This window comes from Pogona vitticeps, chromosome 15 (genome assembly GCF_051106095.1).
Source record: "Pogona vitticeps strain Pit_001003342236 chromosome 15, PviZW2.1, whole genome shotgun sequence".
Lineage (NCBI taxonomy): Eukaryota > Metazoa > Chordata > Lepidosauria > Squamata > Agamidae > Pogona > Pogona vitticeps.
The window spans coordinates 6,178,756-6,197,522 of record NC_135797.1 but is presented as its reverse complement, the minus strand read 5'-3'; the positions used below and the strand labels follow the sequence as shown (position 1 = coordinate 6,197,522).

Below are 18,767 nucleotides of genomic sequence, written 5' to 3'. Positions count from 1 at the left end.
GGGGGAAACTAGTTTCCGGTTCGCCTTTTGGTGACGTCACTCGACTTTATCCATTCAAGGCCGTCTCAGGAGGCGAAATCCGAAAAGCCCAATCAAAGCTGTATGCGGAAAGAGCCAATGGGCGCCTGCCGAAATGACTTGGTCCCGCCCACTGAGAGTCCAATGCGGCTGCGGTCCATGAAAACTGAAGAGCGGTTGCTTTGCCAAGGGAACATCCATTGGATGGTTCCCCCCCAGGTACCGCCCACCCCTGTCTGTCAAGCTTGCTGGACCAATGGCCGTATGGCTGGCCGCTCCTTTGACGGGTTCCGCCGGCCCACACGTGACTCACCGGCGGCACTTGTGGCGGAACATGGAGGGGGGTTAAGGGGTGGGTGGGAAGAAAGCAATTCCTAGCCAATGAGATCTGGAAAGGGGAGTGGCTTAAGCCGAGACCGCGAATCGGCGGGATGGAAAAAAAAAATCCCCATCCGTTCAGGCCTATAAGGAAAGCGGGGGGGGGGAACAGAGTAGGCGTGTCCACGAGGCGAGGCGGGAGCCAATCCGCGAAGGGAGGCGGGCCGGGAGAGTTCTAGCAGGTTCCAGAAGGCGGGGTGGGAAGAGGAAAGGCGGGCGGAGGAAGGGAAGGAGCGGCGGAGACCAGGCGGGCCGTTGCGGGCACTCTCCGGCGCGATGGAGAAGGTGGGAGACCGCGGCCGCGGGAACAGGCCTCGCGCGAGGGTCTCTGGGAAGATGGAGGGCAAAGCCTGAGGCGGGGGAAAGGAAGGGGAGCCCTGAGGGAGGGAGGGAGGGAGGGGGCGGTTATCCGTTACTTGCCTGTGGGGGGGGGAGAAGGGGGGGTTGCCTTAAAATAAAATGGGGCAGGGAGTGCAAAGGCTCATGGGAGGTCATGAGAAGAGGGCGCTCCCCCCAAGAAATGGGTCTTGTGAGGCTCTGGAGGGAACCCCCCCGGGCGAAGGAAGGAGGGCCTCCAGTGGGTCATGAGGGGACCAAAAGGTCGGGAGGCTTTTGGACTACAACTCCCATCCTCCCCCGTGACAGCAGGCTGTTCCGGGGGTGCGGTGATGGGAGTGATCCTCCGAACAGGGGGGACGAACCTTAGGAAGGAGGGAGCTTGGGAGTGGGGGAGGGGAGGGTGGCTTGGAAGATTTGGGGGGGTTCCAAAGGAAACTCCTTGAGGAGGCCCTGGATCTAAAGTGGTGCTGAGACACAGCATGGGGCTGAGATGAGGGAGAACCTCGTGGTTTGGGGGCTAAGAGAGGAGGAGAGTAAGGGGGGATCAGGCAATGGGGGTTGTTGGGGAGGGACCTGTGGGAGGGATCCCAAGGTTTAGGGTCAGAGGGGGAAAGGACCCCTCTCTAAATGAGAAGGGAAGAGCCGTCTTGGCAAAGGGTGCTGGGAGTGTTAGTTTGAAGGAGGTGGTGGTGGTGGGTCTTGCCTGGGCCGTTTCAATGTGAGCGCTTCCTCAAAAGGCAGGGCTACAGAGCAAGGCGTTCAGAAGCAGCTTGGACCAGTAAATGACCCGTGATCGTTTGAGGGCCATTGCTAAGACTTCGGATATACAGTATATTTATTTAGTTATTGTATTTCTATCTCACCCATCTGATCAATGGACCACTCTGGGAGGCTATAAACACTTAAAATAAAACAATTTAAATATAACATCAATAAAAACATAAAGTGGCTGGAGGGAAGTTGCGGGGGGGGGAATCTGCAGCAGAAAGCACCCCAGCCCTAATTTGTCATTGTGAGTTTGAAGCATTCCCCGTGATTTGTGTGCATCAAATTTAAATCTGTCCTCAGGAGGGTCTCTCTACTGTTCCCTTAGGTCTCGTTGTTGTCTGAGGTGGTGGAGCACGATGGAGAAGACGTGGCCCTCTAGCTGTTGTTGATTTGCCATTTGTAGCATCCCCTAACTTGTTTGCTAATCTGTTTTGGGTAGGATGAATGGGATCTGCAGTCCAGCAATATTTGTAGGGGCCACATATGGGGAGGAATTCCGGGCACCCACACTGGCTGGAAAAACAGTCTCTTGATGGTGTTCGCTTGGTAAGGTAACATACTGTACAGTGAAGGTCTGACATAGGCCGTGGCTTTCCATTTTGGAATTCAGATATTTAATGTTTATTGAGGGATTTATTTAAGTTTGTAACCGTGTGAGAAGCAGGTATTGGGGGAGGAGTGCAAGCAGAGTTTTAGGGAGTGAATGGTTATGGCGTCAAAATCAGACTAAAAAGTGGGATAATTATGTGGGGGGGGGTAGTTCAGTGGACTCATATTTGCTCTGCATGTAGGTGGCTTCCTGAAAGGCAGCTTTCAGTCAGTGGAGGCAAGACTAAACTGGATTAGACCACTAGTGTGAGCTGGTAGTGTGCTGCCTTTTGTGTTTGTAAGTGTATTTAGTAGGTTTTGTAGGATGGGGAGATTGGAGACAGTGTCCTATGCAGGTTTTGCTGTGAGGGGAACAGTTTCTGAGTTGGTGGGACCAGGGAGAAGCCCATTAACTGTGTGTGCTGCAGCTTGAGAGGTGGGATAGAAGCTGTACAACAAGGCTTTGCAGAATTTTCCAGTTTTTAAAAGCACACCTATTTACCAAGGGAACCTTCAGATCCAAACACAGCTTACATGTTGCGGCATGTTCTACACCTACCAGGGAAATTTTTGAAAGAGGCATTTGTCACACTCAGAGTGATCGTTCCACTAAAATAAAAAGCGTGAGCCATGCAAGAATAGGCAGTACCTTTATAGGACACTAATAAATAGAGTGGCCTCTAAAGGTATCGCCTATTCTTGCATCAGAGCGCTAGGTTAGGGTCGAAGCTCTGTGCAGAGCTAAAAGGCTTTGGGTGCAACGGATTCCAGGTTCATATGACTGGAAAAAACAGCTGCTGTTGGCCAAGTAGGCTGTGAGCTGATTTGGAAAAAAAAGGCCCCTTCTGGTGAAAAGAAATGTGAGGTAGCAGTTCTCTTGCTGTGCCAGCACAAGCTTGAACAAGGTGATGTTTTCCAACTTCCGAGTGAAGAACTAGGCCTGCGAGGCAGGCAGAGGAGGGTAAATCTGCCAAGGTTATACCATGGCAACGTGGCTCGCTTCCACAAACATCTTTCAGTGCTCAAAGCAGTAGCTACCTTTCTTCCCAAATGTATGGTGGAAGGTAGCATTGCTTATTCAAAATAATAAGAGCAAGCCTTTGCTCCTGGGGTTTTGCCCTTTGTAGGTGTCCGTGTTAAGTCTCACTGTGTCTTGGTGGGCAGCTGCATGTCTTCCTAAAGCTAACATAAGGTTTGATGTATGTACCTCACCTATTGGCTCAAGTCAGTGCTCCTGATAGCGGAGATTCTTCCTCTCCACCCACCTCAGCAGCCTGTAATTTCAGCCCTCAGCCTCCACCCGAATGGATCTGTGATTCAGAGGGAGCTGCCTCCGTCTTGCTGTTCCTTCCAGGAGCAGCCTTGGATGCAAAAGGGACACTGTTTGGTTTGCATCACTGTTCTCTTCCTGCTGGCAGGTCGTGGGCAGCGGATGCATGCGAGCTGCAGAGGCTGTGGTCTCTGCTCCACTTCCTCTGGAGCTCATTAATGTGAGGTGCTACCTGGGGAAGCGGTGACGTAGACCTGGCTGCCTGTCATTCCCTTGGGCTTGGTGCAATTCTTCCTAGGGAGAGGCAGAAGGGCAGCGTGTACCTAACACAGAAATCCACATAGTGGATTGTGCCTGTATGCTCTGTGAGCTTCTGCGGCTACTTGCAGGCGTCTTGATCATGGAGCTTTGTAGCTTTTGAACAAAAAGCCTCGGATCTTGTGGACAAACAAATGCTCCCCAAGACTGCAGGTTCTGCTGTGGTTTTTTTTTATTTTTGCTGTGTTTTTTTTAAAGACTGGCTGGACATCTGGGTTGTACAGTTAGCGGGTATAAACCAGACCACTGTGCAGCTGGAGGATTGTGCTCAGCCATCCAGCCCTTCAGATGCAGTCCTTTTTGAGACGTCATATATTCTAGTGGTTGAGACTGAGATATGAAACAAAAAAAGTCACAGGTTTGTTCATCACATCAGCACTCGACTCACCTGGTGACGTTACTACAAGCCTCGGTTTTTCCTCCTGCTGTATGGGGAAGATAGTAGTATTAACGTATTTAGACTAGGGACAAGCAACTTGCTGCCCTTCAGATATTATCGACTACAACTCTGCCCACCTGATAAACTAGCTGAGGTAGCACAGAAGATGACTCCCAAGCTTGTAAAGGATAATAATAAGCGACCTTCCCGTACTTTAGCATGTGCTTATTATCATGTAAAGTGGATAAAAATCAATGATTTTTTTAAAATCTAATTGATTTAAATCACAATTATAATTTTAAAATTGACTTTTAAAATTTAAATGGTAAAATAATGTGGTTTTTAAAATTTAAATCAAATCCGGCCTGTTACAATATATTTTGAATATCAAATAGAAGTGTGAGTGGTAGTTTTTCATACTTCCTTGTATATTGAGGAAACTATTATAGAGACTTGTGTGACCAAGGCATGGAAGCTAAAACCTGATATCTATCTATCTATCTATCTATCTATCTATCTATCTATCTATCTATCTATCTATCTATCTATCTATCTATCTATCTATCTATTTATTTATTTATTGCATTTATATCCTGCCTATCTAGTCAACGACCACTCTAGGTGGCTTCAAACACACAAAACAACAATCTAACAAAATTACAATATAACAAAGTTTATAGACATCGTTATAAACGAATCATCCAAAAATAAAGGGGGGAAAAAAGAAAAACAACAAAAAAACACCAGGTATTCACTGGAGGGAAGGCATGCGTAAAAATCCAAGTTTTCAGTTGTTTTTTAAAAATGCCCCAAACGCTGCGACAAACATTCTGTGCTGGGAAAGAGACCATTCCTCTTTCTGACGGATTCAAATTTTAAAGCACAATGTTCTGATTTGGTGACAGCATACTCGGCCTATTCGCTTTGAGTTTACAGTGGCAGCGTATAAAACACGCAGTATAATACCCCACAGGGAGTTGCTCCTCTAGGACACTTTGTGTGTGGCAAGTAGTTCAGTAGAGAAATAGGTTATTTTATTGGGTTACTAGCACATGGAATCCTCAGCAATATTTTTTTTTTTTAAATCTTCCCCAGGTGAATGAATTGAAGGAGAAAGGGAACAAGGCCCTGAGCTCAGGGAACACTGCTGAAGCTATCAAGCACTACTCGGAGGCCATCAAATTGGATTCCAACAATCACGTGCTCTATAGCAATCGCTCTGCTGCTTATGCCAAGAAGGGGGAATATCTGAAAGCCCTGGAAGATGCTTGCAAGACCATTGAGCTGAAGCCAGAGTGGGGCAAGGTGAGATCATCCATCTGGTCCTGTTGGGGGAGTCCTTATGTGCTGAGAGGCTGAGAACTCCCCATTCCTTTTACCGTTTCTGCTCCTCATTGACAAACTCCTGGTTCCGAATGTGAACCTGTTACCTTTGTCTTATACAGTGTCCAGAAGAAATTTACAGTCCTGTGTCTTACAGAGAACTAACCACATCCCAGGCAGAGTGAACAGCCCCCTATTTGATATTTATGCCTGTGGAACTCCTGATTGTGCACAGCCCAGCAACTTAGTAGGTCACCCCCGTGGCTTCCAAATACACGTGGAAACGATACTGAGCAGTGCCGTCCTCTCCATGGGTTCATTTGAATCTTGGGGAAGGACCTTTGTGTTGCAGTCTGTGTTTCGCACGTGGAAGGCCAGAGAGTCAGTCTGCTAAATAGAGCACGCGAAGAGCCGTGCCTGAATCCCTAGGGAGCCATTACTGATATTGAACTGTATGGATCAATGTTCTAATGTGATATAAAGCCTTCCCCCCCCCCCAAGTGCTCCTGATGTGTTTTTATTCTCCAGGGAATTCAGACAGCACATATGTCCCCCAACCAGACGTGCCCCATAATGCTGTGTGGTCAGCCTGGTTGAGAGACAGCAACCATTATCTAGGAGGTGGTTGGTGGTAAAGATTCCAGCTCACAGAAATGGTTCCCTTATCAAACTGTAATCTCTTCCAACCCCCATAGTCAACTGTAGGAGGTGCTTGTCGGGAGGCTTGCAAAAGCTGATGTATAGTTGTGGCCATTGATTTCAGTGGCCACAGAAGACAGGCCTGTAGTCTCCTTGCCTTGTCTCTCAGTCTGCTCACTGGCTTGGCCCTTTCGTCGTTCTGCCTAGGGCTACTCCCGAAAGGCGGCCGCTCTGGAATTCCTGAACCGCTTTGAGGAGGCCAAGAAGACATACGAAGCGGGGTTGAAACACGAACCGGGCAATCCACAGTTGAAAGAAGGGCTGCAAAACATGGAGTCGAGGCTGGCAGGTAAGGACGGGGGAGCTAAAACCTGGTCTGCTGTCTCCTTTGCCAGCTCTTGAGTTACGTCAGTGTCAGAAGGAAGATCCAGGCCAATTTCTGTCCTGCACCTCTGAAGCTCTGTTTGCAGTGGTGTCCCCCATAGGCAGCAGAAACACAGATGATCCTGTTCAGGGTCTGTAAACACACAATGCAGGAAGGATACACAAGATAACACAGGCCAGTCCTACCATTAGGCAAGGGGAGATAGCAGTCTTTGGCAACAGATATAGTGGTGAGATACTATAAGGTGGAACTTGGAATGCAGCATGCTTTGCAATCGTTATGCAAGCTTTCTGTTCTTGGAAAGTGTCCTGCATAGTGTTCAGAATATACTTGCATTTCCACTCCATTCTGCTTCTATATGTGGAATGGTGTTTTTGTTGTTGTTGTTTGCCATTTGTTGTAAGCCAACAGATAACTGGGTCCAAGACTGATACAGCTGACTGAGGTTTTTTTTTTCAGTCTGGGATGTAACTTCCCTCATCTTTTTCCCCCCCAGCAAGAATTCTCCATGGTAGCTTGTCAGTTTGATGATTTCGCTACCAGAACAGCACTCAAGTTGTGTCTCAGAGTGTGTGATTAACTGACTGAAAAAAAGGTGTCCCAATTAATGAGGAAGTGGATTAGATCTCTTCGGTTCAAGTAATTAAAGGGAACATTGCAGATGGCAATCATTATTGGCGTTCATTCTTTTCCATCACATAAAAGAGAATGGCTTTTGTACGTGATTCTGTTACTGTAGCATGGACAAAGTAGTCTCCTTGCTCCAAATTATTAGATTAGCCATCAGCAGATTTAATTGGTAGATTGATTCAAATTCATGTGATTAATTGGGCTGAGCAGAAAAAAGCAAGGGTTAGGGATGTACTATTGTTCCTCACAACAAGCATGCAGTTTCAGGTGTAAAATGTTTCTCGTTCAAATCCTCTCAGGAAAAGGGCCTCAAAATCCCAGTGGAGCGTTGCTTCTCTGAAGCATGTGGCATTATGACTACTCTTTGGGTGCTGAACAATGGGAAAGCCGTTAGTTATATACTCCAGTGGGGCGAACCCACAGCTCACCCATGGCAAGGGAAGATGTTCATACTTCCTTTAGGCGCTGTCCCTATCTTGGGAAGGTTTCCCTGGCTTTAGTAAGAGAAATGCTAAAGGCAGCAAGTCTCTGGGAAGACCAAAAATGAATTGTTATAGCAGAAGCAAGCAGACAAGCAAGCAATGGCTGCTTTTCATTTTGCCTGGCAGGGATGGTCACAAGCTTACATCAGGTCCTGTTGCTAGTGCAGACGCTTTGTTGAATAAGGGGAGATCCTGCAAACGAGTTAGCTGTCAGCCTTGATTGTTGGTCTTGAGTCAGACAAATATTTTTGGGCAACAGTTCTATGTGCATTTGGCAGATTTTGTCTTTCAGGAGACCAAAAGACGTCAGCAGTGCAGGCAGGTAGTGGCAGGAGCTACATACCTTCCATGATGTCATTTCCCTTAAAACGTTTCTCTAGAACTTGCAGTAGTAGATGACATAAGGGGAGCCTCTTGTAAAGATGTGTGCTTTGTTGTCACTGAAAATAATGATTATTCATGTATCCCCTGGTCATCCTTCCAGAAAGGAATCTCATGAACCCTTTCAACATGCCCAACCTCTACCAGAAGTTGGAGAGCGACCCCCGGACGAGGAACCTACTCAGCGATCCAAGTTACCGGGAACTGATTGAGCAACTCCGCAGCAAGCCATCCGAATTGGGGGCGTAAGTATCTGAGGAGAAAGAAATGGTGGGGGTGGGGAAGGAGAATCTGAATTAGGATGAAGCTATTTGCTTAGTCAGGTCAGAAAATCCTTCAATCCTGGAAGTTTGCCTCGTTTGGGGGGGGAGCAGCCACTCAAATCTCCATGGAACCTCCCAAATGACGTCTTCACCTTTTAATTTGTTTGTTTCCAAATATTTTTCCCTATATCTATGCATTTTGAAAGTCCTCAAGCATTTCTTAAAAGGTTACAAATCAACATATCATATGTTTTAAATTTCTCTGAATTCTGCATCATTTTAATACGAGTCATTTAGTTGTGTGTTTTGTACAGTTGAGTTATTTCACTTTTTAAACTGTGTCTGTTTTTTTAACTTTACCCTGGCAGCTGCCTTGGGTCCTGCAAAGAATGAAAGGCAGGATGTCCATTAAAACAGAGAGCTGCGTTAGAAAACTGACAGTAATAAATTTTCTGGACTGGACAAAATGAATTGTGCCTCGTGAAATTTCATAATGTCATTTTTAAAAATGTTTTACATAGTTGTGGGCACAGTGCCTTAATCTGTTAGTAGATCAAGGTCTTAGAAACCTCTGTGAAGTTTGAAGTCAGGAGGGAAAGATTTCTGTCCCCCAGCTGTTCAAAAAAGCAGGGGTGGAAACTGTGAGAAAGACACGTGAACATGTTTCTGTGGCTCGCCACAAACCCCTGGGCTCAGCATGTGCTGGAAACCCCTTGTTTCCCATGTTCGTAATGTGTGTTTTTGTTTTGTTTTGGGTTTTTTTTTCCTTTTCTTTTGTTGGGAGCCGAGCTTGAAAGCCTTCCTTCCTTCACGTGCTACAGGACTTAAGTCATTTGCCAGAAAATAACAAGTAGCGCTGTCGCTAAGGCACTGGCAAGCATCTGCTGGCTTTACAGACGGGGAGGGAAGGCTGCAGATGATTTGGTGATTTGACTCAGTGGATTTATGCCAGAGAGAGACTTTGATCCTGGCTCTCTACGTCTCTGGGTGCCGTTGACCCACCAAATGGCCCAAATGGCCTGTGGGTGAGTGTTGGTTGTCACTCTTGCTTCATGACAGGAAGCTGAAGGACCCGCGGGTAATGACCACCCTAGGAGTGCTGCTTGGCGTAGACTTAGCCGCTGCCGATGATGATGATGAAGCCATGTCTCCACCCCCACCTCCGCCCCCCAAGAAAGAACCCAAGCCAGAGCCCATGGAGGAAGACCTCCCAGAGAATAAGAAGCAGGTATTTGTTTTGTCAAACTGTGCGTATACCTTCCGTCGCACAAAGTCCTATCCTGGCTATTGGTAGCTTTCAGCCCGTCTTGTCACATTGTAGGGCTCCCTGTGCTCTTGCACCCTCTTTCCCGCTGACAGACCGAGAGGCATCGGAGCAAAATGATCTAAAACTCACCAAGTAAGGTCCATGAAAAACTCATCACAAATCGGGTTTTGGCAGTTTCCAAAATAGCCTTGCTAAGCCTCCCCCAGGGGCTCAAGGGAACAAAAGCAGTTTTTGCCTGATGTCTGAAAGGGGCTGAGACTTTCTCAGAAATTCCTAGAGGGGTTCTGTCCACTGCTGGAAATTGATCATCCAGACATCCTGTTTCAAGTAGCCATCCATCTTAACCTGTAAAGATATTTACCGTGTTTCCCCAAAAAATAAGACAGGGTCTTATATTAATTTTTGCTTAAAAATGCATTAAAATCTACATTTATTCAATTACCATCATTTATTTTATTTATTATTATTCATTTATTCCTGCTCTCCTTCCCCTTCTTTGAACATACCTGGTGCCGCTGCCAGAAGGCGCCACGGCGGTGGCTCGGGTTCCTCCCATGGCGGTGCCTGGGTTGAGGCTCCCGTTGGGGCTGTTGGGCGCTGGGTTTGTTTTGGGAAAAACAACGGCAGCTGTGAAGGGGGAGGCGTTAGTGTGGAAGGGGGCATTCATGTGCATTGTGTAGCCATACATATACAGTGGTGCCCTGCTTAACGATTACCCCACTTCATGACGATGTTTTTGCAATCGCAAAATGATGTTTTATTCGGCAAAACCCGCTTTGCAATGACTGGTTCCCTGCTTCGGGAACCGATTTTTCGCATTACGACGATCAAACAGCTGATTGTCGGGTTTTCAGAATGGCCGCCGGCTGTTCAAAATGGCTCCCCGCTGTATTCAGGACGGATTTTTCACTGCATGGGCATCGGAAAATGGCCGCCCTATGGAGGATCTTCGCTGGACACTGAGGTATTTCGCCCATTGGAACACATTGAACCAGTATTCAATGGACTTTTTAATTTTGCTTGACGAGGATTTCGCTCTACAGCGATTTCGCTGGAACGGATTATCCTCGTCAAGCGAGGCACCACTGTATATGTATATTTCTTTGAGTGTATACATTTTCAAAATAATTCGCCTGTATTACTGTTCAGGCTCTTAAGGAAAAAGAACTGGGCAATGAAGCTTACAAGAAGAAAGACTTTGAAGCAGCATTGAAGCATTATGATAAAGCACGGGAGCTGGACCCAACCAATATGACTTACCTCACCAATCAAGCAGGTAAGACGGGAGACAGAGATTTTCCACTTCACATTGTACCCTATCAGGTCTTTCTTTCTGTAAAATAAAATTAAGCTTGCACTAGAAGCCAAAACCTGATGTCGGCAAGTGGGCCTTTATAGAATTTCTAACCAGGCCGTATGAAAAAAAGGAGCAGCCTTCAAGTATCAGAATTTGACTACAGGGTTTCTGTGCCATCCGCTAGGCGGGGAAAGAGTTTCCTGAACTATTCCTGAAAACAAATGCTATTTGTAAAATAAAAATTTGAAAAAACAGAAGCAGAAACAAACGCAGCATCTGAATCTAGTGGAAACAGCATAGCAGAGGGAAAAAACAGTGCAGTCATGCCAGGGACCAGAAGAACTGCGGGATAGATCCGTGGTGGAGGTCTTTGGATGCGGAGCCAGAGGTTGGGAGCTCGATTCTCCCACGGGGCCTCCTTGGCAGGGGGGTGGACTCGATGGCTCATAGGGGCCCCTTCCAGCTCTGCAGCTCTAAGGTTGTTTTTATTTTATAACGCTGTAAGCATGGGAGAATACAACAGTCGTCTTCTCTTAGTATTTGAAAGGCCATGACTTAAGGGCACAGCAGACCTATTTGGAGTGAGTCTTTTGTGGCCTAGATTGAAAAGCTGCTGTCTCTCGTCGCTGCCTGTCTCGTCCCCTTTAGCAAAGGCACATAGAAATTGGAATCTAGGCAGGTTATGGATGGGAGGAGACCAAGGGGGTCTATCGGTGTGTTGTTCCCCTCTTCTTCTTCTTCCAGCGGTGTATTTTGAGAAGGGAGACTACAACAAGTGCCGAGAGCTTTGTGAGCAGGCCATCGAGGTCGGGCGAGAGAACCGGGAGGATTACCGCCAGATTGCCAAGTAAGTAGCCATGCCTGCCACAGCGCCAGATCTCTCTTTGGAAACTCCTTTCTGAGTTTCCTGGCTCCGTTTGTGGTGGGGTTTGGAGGAATTTGCTGAAGGTTCAGCTTTTTCCATCTTCTCTGAACCGAGGGAGTGAGAGGCAGTACCCCCTGAGGGTGCCTTGCGTAGTCCACCTTACTGTTAACGCATATGCAGTGTCAAGGGCACTGTGTTTTAGATCACTGGTTCTTAACCTTGGGTTACTCAGGAGTTTTGGACTGCAACTCCCAGAAGCCTTCACCACCAACTGTGCTGGCTGGGGTTTCTGGGAGTTGCAGTTCAAAAACATCCGAGTAACAAAGGTTAAGAACCACTGTTTTAGATCCATCCGCTGATTTATGTCCATAGGCAGTAGTGCATAGTTCACCTAACACATAGTTGCTGATAACCTTATTCTCCATGTATGCAAGACTCATTTAAACAGGTGGCTGCCTCAAGTCACATCGTGGGGCAGCTAATTCCATAGTTAAACTTTATGCTATATGAAGCAGCGTTTCTTTTGTCTGTCTTGAATCAGCATCATTTTCCTTTTCAGTCCTAATGTTTGCGTGTTTTAAACTATGATTATTTGTACTGTATTACCTTTTCCCAGCACTATAATAGCCGTAAACATTGACATTTTATTTCCAGTCCCTTTCCTAATGATTTTTAGAATGAAGTCTTTTGCGAAATCAAATCTCCTGAGATTTGTGGGTCAGAGTTTCCCCCTTATTATAGGCACTCATTCTTGATATATTCTTGTTCATCTAGAGCGTACGCACGGATTGGCAATTCCTATTTCAAGGAAGAAAAGCACAAGGAAGCTATTCAGTTTTACAACAAATCGCTGGCTGAGCACCGGACTCCAGAGGTGTTGAAAAAGTGTCAGCAAGTAAGATCTTTTAGTTTGACGAACGCATCTGAGTGCACTAACGCAGCATGGAGTGATGTTTAGCGAGATGATGATTAACCTGCCCCCTTTCTAAGTGCTTCTGGAAATCAGTGGGATATAAAATGTGTAACTCTGTTTCTTTCCTTAGGCTGAGAAAATCTTGAAAGAGCAGGAAAAGTTAGCCTATATCAATCCTGAACTGGCTTTGGAGGAAAAGAATAAGGGGAATGAGTGTTTCCAGAAAGGTAAGCGTTCTGTATGTCTGTGTTCATTATCACTCTGCAGTGAGAGAGAGAGGTAAGTGAAATGTTTGAGTAGTTTTACAGTTCCACTCTTGCAGTCAATTTCCGTGGCAATTCGAATCCTGTTCTCCTGAGTCCTAGTCTGTCACTCTATCCAATTCACCTCACTGGGAATCAAGTGTATCTGTTCATTTTCGCTGTGGACTGAGTTACCACTGCTGCTAAAAGAAGCGGTGTGGCGGGATGTCTCCTTGTTAGCTCCTGAGCTCCATTTTGGAAATGTTGAGGGAGTAACTATATTGATCCGCCGCTGAAATATTGCTGTGATACTTGAAGTCTGCAGGTCTTTCTGCTAGGGTTGTTATTAATCTGACTGGCTGCTCCTAATTGGCATATTAGCTGAAGTAATCAATACCGTCTGATCAGAGGCTCGTCTAATGGGACTAGTTTAGCCACTCTTTAGCCTGCAGAATAGCATGGATAGTGCTGGCGAACCAAACGGGTTCATTGACTTAAAATCTCTGCTGAATGAGATAAGAGTCTCGACATTTTATTTCCCCACAGTATCCCACCTGTGAAGCCTGTGACCGGGCAGGAAGGGGACGTGTGTTGTCAAACACGGCTCTTCAACCACTGGTATTCAGTGATACCCTGCCTCTGACCAAGGAGGTTCTATTTCCTTCTCATCCCTGTTGGCTTCCATCTTGCTAGCTTAGTCAGCCTTTGTAAAGATGACCCAACATGACATGTGTAAAACGTGTTGAATTTTTGAAAATGGGAGTATGCACGCTGTTAAATGCCTTCAAAAGTTTGCCTGTGTATAAAGGTATGTGTATATGCAGGTATATTTACATCTTGTCAACCAAGGTGTTCTTTCCCTAAGGGGATTATCCACAAGCGATGAAACACTACACGGAAGCCATCAAACGTAACCCAGAGGATGCCAAACTGTACAGCAACAGAGCCGCCTGCTACACCAAATTGCTGGAATTCCAGTTGGCACTAAAGGCAAGTGTTGTAATTAAAGACTTGGCTCATTAGGCAGGCCTTCCCTCCTGTTAATACTTGACTCTTACTTTTACTTAGTTTTTTGTTCTATTTTCCATCTCGATCAATACTAACATTGTTGATTTAATTCATGGTTTTAATTGTTTTATGAATACTTTTATTGTGAGCCGCCCTGAGTAGACATAGTCTAGAAGGGCAGGATAAAAATCGAATAAATAAATAAATAATTTTTGTGGAAAAAAAATAAAATATAACTTCCCCAAAAAATCTAATAAATAAATTGTAGGCCCATGTTTTTAAGGCTGCAGAGGGAAGGCCTTGCAGCTCCCCAGACATTTCTCAGACATTCCTGAGCCGAGTCTGTTGGGGTGGGAGGCAAAGTTTCTGAAAAAGAGCTTTCCTCCTCGACCACTTTCTCCCTTTGCTGTACTGTGCAACGCTGCAGAAGAGTTACGTCCATGTTTTTTTGTTTGTTTGGTGTTGTGTGTTTTCTTAAATTTTGTTTGGTTTTGGTGGAATTCACAAAAAGGCCTGGGATCCTTGGCGGGTGGTCTGTGTGAATGAAGCATGCCCTTTGAAATGTCCCTCTAGGAGAGGGTGCAGTGGCAGACAAGAGAGGGTTTCTGCGTGAAAGTGAAACAGATTTGTCTGTCACTCTGTTCCTCCTGGTTCCATTCATAGGTCTTAGAAGGTGATCTTGCACTTAGCAGGGGATGTGCTGTGGCAGGAATGTTGCATGTGAAATAATTTCAGGTTGTTCACGTTGCATTTCAAGAAAATGGAGTGCAGACTGAATCCATGCTGAACAGGGCAGTTTAACCCTTTGCCTTTTGGCAGGAGTTTTGGAGGCTTGGTCTACTTCAAGCATTGAGCAGGTAGATGGTCCTCTATGTTTCCTAGCCTCCAAACCACCTTCCTTCAGTAGAGTGGGCTTCTGTGAAGCACCATAAAATGGCCACCTAAAATGCATGTTGTAGCAAATCAGCACTATACAGGACTGCATTATGTAGGGCATTACAGTACTGTATCTGCATGCCATGGCTGTATCTCTGCCCAGGTTCCCATACCCGGGCATGGTGAGGGGCAGAGAGGCACCCAGAATGGTAAACCAGTGGCTCAGCTCGGCTATCAGAGGAGACTGGAAAACAGCCCACTGGAAATGAGAAAGTTGAGCGCGCTGATCTTTCCCTGAACAAACAATCTCTTAAGAAGTTATTTCTTTTGCATTTTCAGGACTGTGAAGAATGTATTCGCCTAGAACCTGCATTCAGTAAGTACACCGTTAGGTTTCTTAACTCTGAAGGACTAAAGCCACAAAAAAATAGAAGGTTGTGTCTGTAGTGTAAAAAAAAAAGCATGACAGGCAGAAATCAGGGTTGACGAAAGACAGATTAAGATGTACCAACTAGTTACCTGGAAGTTCCTGGACAGTTTCGCCCTGGGGCTGCATTTGTCCAGAGATGCTGGAGCTCATTATCTTATACAGTGGTGCCTTGCATAGTGACGATAATCCATTCCGAAAAAATCGTCGCTATCTGGATTCGTCGCTATGCGGGGGAAAAACCCATAGGAACGCATTAAAACACGTTTAATGTGTTCCTATGGGGGGAAAACTCACTGCTATGCGGAAATCCGCCATCTAGCCGCCATTTTCGCTGCCCAGTAAGCAAGGAAAGGGCGCGAAAATGGAGCGGGTGGCCATTTTTTTAACCCGGCGGCCTGATCAGCTGTTTTCTAAACATCACAATGCGAAAATCGGTAAGCGAAACGCTTACTGATCATCGCAATGCGATGTTTAGCCATTTAAAACATCGCAATGTGATTGCTTTTGCGATCGCAAAAAACGTGTCGCTATGCGGATTTGTCGTTAAACGGGGCCCTCGTTATGCGGGGCACCACTGTATATCCCATATCAGCCTGTCAGCTTTGGTCTGGGGACTGCAAAGATGCAGGTTCTAGTTGATTCTAAGCCATGGGAATCACTGGGTCGCTCTGCCATTATGGCTTTTTCAGCCTTACATCTGTTTCACTGTCTTACAGTATGGTGTGGACAAGGTGTTTTCCTTATTGCAGGAAAGGCAGGATAGCAATGTAGCTAATAAGAAGTAAGGGTTGATTTGAAGGGAGCCGGGTGGTGCGTCCCTGGCTCTAGACTGCATCTTTCGGAGCACTAACAGCTTGTTCTTGGCTTCCAGTCAAGGGCTACACTCGCAAGGCAGCCGCGCTGGAAGCGATGAAAGACTACACCAAAGCGATGGATGTCTATCAGAAAGCCCTTGAGCTGGAATCCGGCTGCAAGGTGAGAATGGGCGAGATTTGTTAGCTTTGTTAGGAGGAAGATATAAGGGGAGGATTGCAAGCCACAAAGAGCGATGAGTTCCTTCCATTCCTCCCTCCTTGAAGTCAAAATTGGGTCCTTCCCTCGGAAGCCCTGCCCTCGGTCCCTTTCCTAGGTTGTGGTCCCCCCTCCCCTCTTTCTAGGAAAGGATTTGTAAATACTAAGTGCCTATGCAAACATTGTGCTGTTGTCTATCTTCTCGCATTCATGTCCAGCCATACAGACTTCCCTGTATACGTATGCTAGGCATAAACAATGAGCTGTGCTGGATCAGACCAGACGCCTGTGTTTCCCAGCCTCCAAACCACTGTTTCATGGAGATGTGGAAAAAAAAATCAGACGGGGGCAGCCCATTACTGCTTTATTTTCCCCAGTGTTCTCCTCACCCTAAAGAGTAACTGTTCCTCCAGCTGTTCCAGTTATGGAAATAAAACAGCAAAAAGAACCAGTACGTCTAAAAAAGCTGATTGTGTAGGAGAAACCACAGTCTTTGAGATGTAAGGAAACACACTGTGATCTGTACCCCTCTCTTGGAGATCTGTTGGAGTGGAGGGGGGAAAAGGGAAGAAGTTAACAACCCTGAAGGAGGGTTGCAGCCGAATTGCATTGGACAAGTTTAGAGCTGAGATAAAGTGTTATGTGTTTTCTTACCTCCTGAGAGTGGGGGTTTCTCTTACACAACCAGTTATAGGAAATAAACTAATGCAGAGAAATGCGGTGTTCTCCTGTCTGTGCTACTCTTGCCCAAAACCGCCAGGCGCCTCCCAGCTGTCTCACAATGCTCTCTGTTAATCTGCAGGAAGCCGCGGAGGGTTACCAGCGCTGTCTTATGGCTCAGTACAACCGCAACGACAACCCAGAGGAGGTGAAGCGCCGTGCCATGGCTGACCCAGAGGTCCAGCAGATCATGAGTGACCCGGCCATGAGACTGATCCTTGAACAGATGCAGAAGGACCCTCAAGCGCTAAGCGAGTGAGTGATGGCCGGAAGGCGCCGGGAGGGCTGGGCTCATGTCGTCACTTTCAGGAAGTTGTGGAAGGGCCCATCTTAACAGAGCTGAACTTAAAGGATTCCCCATTGTACTTACGTATATTCACAAGAAGGCAAAATGTCAGCATCCAATAGAACAATTTGCTTATTAAGACGCAGGATGGTGCCATAGCATGCTCTTCATTCAAGAAAATATAGATCAGCACTTGCATAGAGTCAATGGTTCACCAGTCATTGGCATTATTTTGAGCTGCAATTTTCCATTTGTGGACTCAGCTCTTGCATTCTTAAGCATTCGAGAGTGCTATATTTCTGAATTTTGGGGTGTGAGAAGCCTATGGCTCCCTCCAGCTTTGGCATAGCGGGTCATCGGTATTCCTAAGTTTGTGACAAGAGACAGGATGTGACAGCTGTTCTCCCATTTACACTAACATTCAGCCAATAAGGAAGGGAATGGGACGAGGGGTGGTGGAATCCCCATTTTCACTTAATGATTATTTTATGTTCAGTCTGCCAAATAAGAATAATTCTCTCGGCGGATTACACAGTACAAATAGACTATCACAACACAAAAAGGAACTCGTGTCAAGCAGGCTTTTCTCCTCTCCCCATCCAAAAGAACGGGAGACTTGTGTAAGCTTGACAGCTGATACATCTGAATGGGGGAGTTTGTTCAGTAGGTTTATTTGAAGGCCCTCCTCTCAGCACATGGGAAAAAAATTCTCATGGTTGGTGTGTTTGGAAGGCTAGGCCATCGCTGCGTTTTGTTTGACGGGTGAGGTAGGAAAAAGTCCTGATCAAGCCCTCCTCCCTCCTTTTCCAGACACTTGAAGAATCCGGTCATTGCTCAGAAAATCCAGAAGCTCATGGATGTCGGTTTGATTGCAATCCGGTGATGATTCTGACTCTGCGCCCTCCTTCCTCCTTCCCTGTTGAGAAGGGCAGCTGGGACTCCTGGAGACGCTGGCAACGCGGTTTAAGGGCGCGCGCCCCCCCCCCTCTGTTAGAGGCAGAGACTTGTACAGTCGAGTGGGTGTGCCTGTTCCCCACACACACACACGTGCGCACCCACACAGTTGTGCTCACGCCGATCCACCCCGCCAGCTCCAGAGCTGGCCCCTCGATGATCATTGTGGCCTGTCGTTCTGTCTCTCTCAGCAGTTGTTCCCATTTGTGAGCTGCCCTCCTCTCTCTTTTTTTTTTCTTTCCTCTCTCCTCCCCAACCAGCTCCTTGCAGTTTTAAATTCTCTTGGCCAGCGGCTGTGGCGCGGAGAAGTTCACCAGTCATTGGTTGTCTGAATCGGTTCAGCTGTGAAGCTGTGTTTTTTCTTTTTTCTTTTTTTTTTTTTTCTTGTCTGCCGCACATGCAATAAAAGAGCAAAGTTAGTGGCCTTGGCTTTCTGAGTCGCCTCCCTTCCTATTTGTATGTTTGGCTGTGTCTGATTCTGCGTGTACGTGTTCTGGTGCTTCCCCAGACGAACAGGCAAATGAAATTGACTTCTGTCATCATGGCTGGGTGAACCTTTCCGTTTTCAGAGCATGAGGTGGCCTCTCTTTGACCACAAAAACTCCTGATGTCTCGGATCTTCTAAAAGGGGTGCCACCCACCTCTCTTACCTGCGCTGAGGTGGCCGTCTGTACCCCTGGGCTATCTTGACCCGGTTGCATTCAGTCCTGAGGTGGCCATCTGTACCCCTGGGCTAT

General features: G+C 46.6%; 1 protein-coding gene across 1 annotated transcript; it reads left to right on the top strand.

Moving 5' to 3' along the window:
- Positions 1 to 540: 540 nt before the first annotated feature.
- On the top strand, positions 541 to 18,460 carry STIP1 (stress induced phosphoprotein 1). The gene is made up of 14 exons (XM_072984228.2): positions 541 to 681; positions 5,154 to 5,363; positions 6,228 to 6,369; positions 8,002 to 8,143; positions 9,221 to 9,389; positions 10,578 to 10,704; positions 11,470 to 11,572; positions 12,365 to 12,485; positions 12,634 to 12,730; positions 13,611 to 13,735; positions 14,969 to 15,005; positions 15,931 to 16,034; positions 16,873 to 17,045; positions 17,887 to 18,460. Exons 1-14 carry the CDS (start codon positions 673 to 675, stop codon positions 17,957 to 17,959), a joined length of 1,632 nt encoding a protein of 543 aa, XP_072840329.1. The 5' UTR covers positions 541 to 672; the 3' UTR covers positions 17,960 to 18,460.
- The last annotated feature ends 307 nt before the right edge of the window (positions 18,461 to 18,767 follow it).

Excerpts from the sequence above, each read along its gene's own strand:
- STIP1 (XM_072984228.2), top strand. Across the intron at positions 11,573-12,364 it reads GATTACCGCCAGATTGCCAA|AGCGTACGCACGGATTGGCA; the intron begins GTAAGTAGCCAT and ends TTGTTCATCTAG. Across the intron at positions 16,035-16,872 it reads AGCTGGAATCCGGCTGCAAG|GAAGCCGCGGAGGGTTACCA; the intron begins GTGAGAATGGGC and ends GTTAATCTGCAG.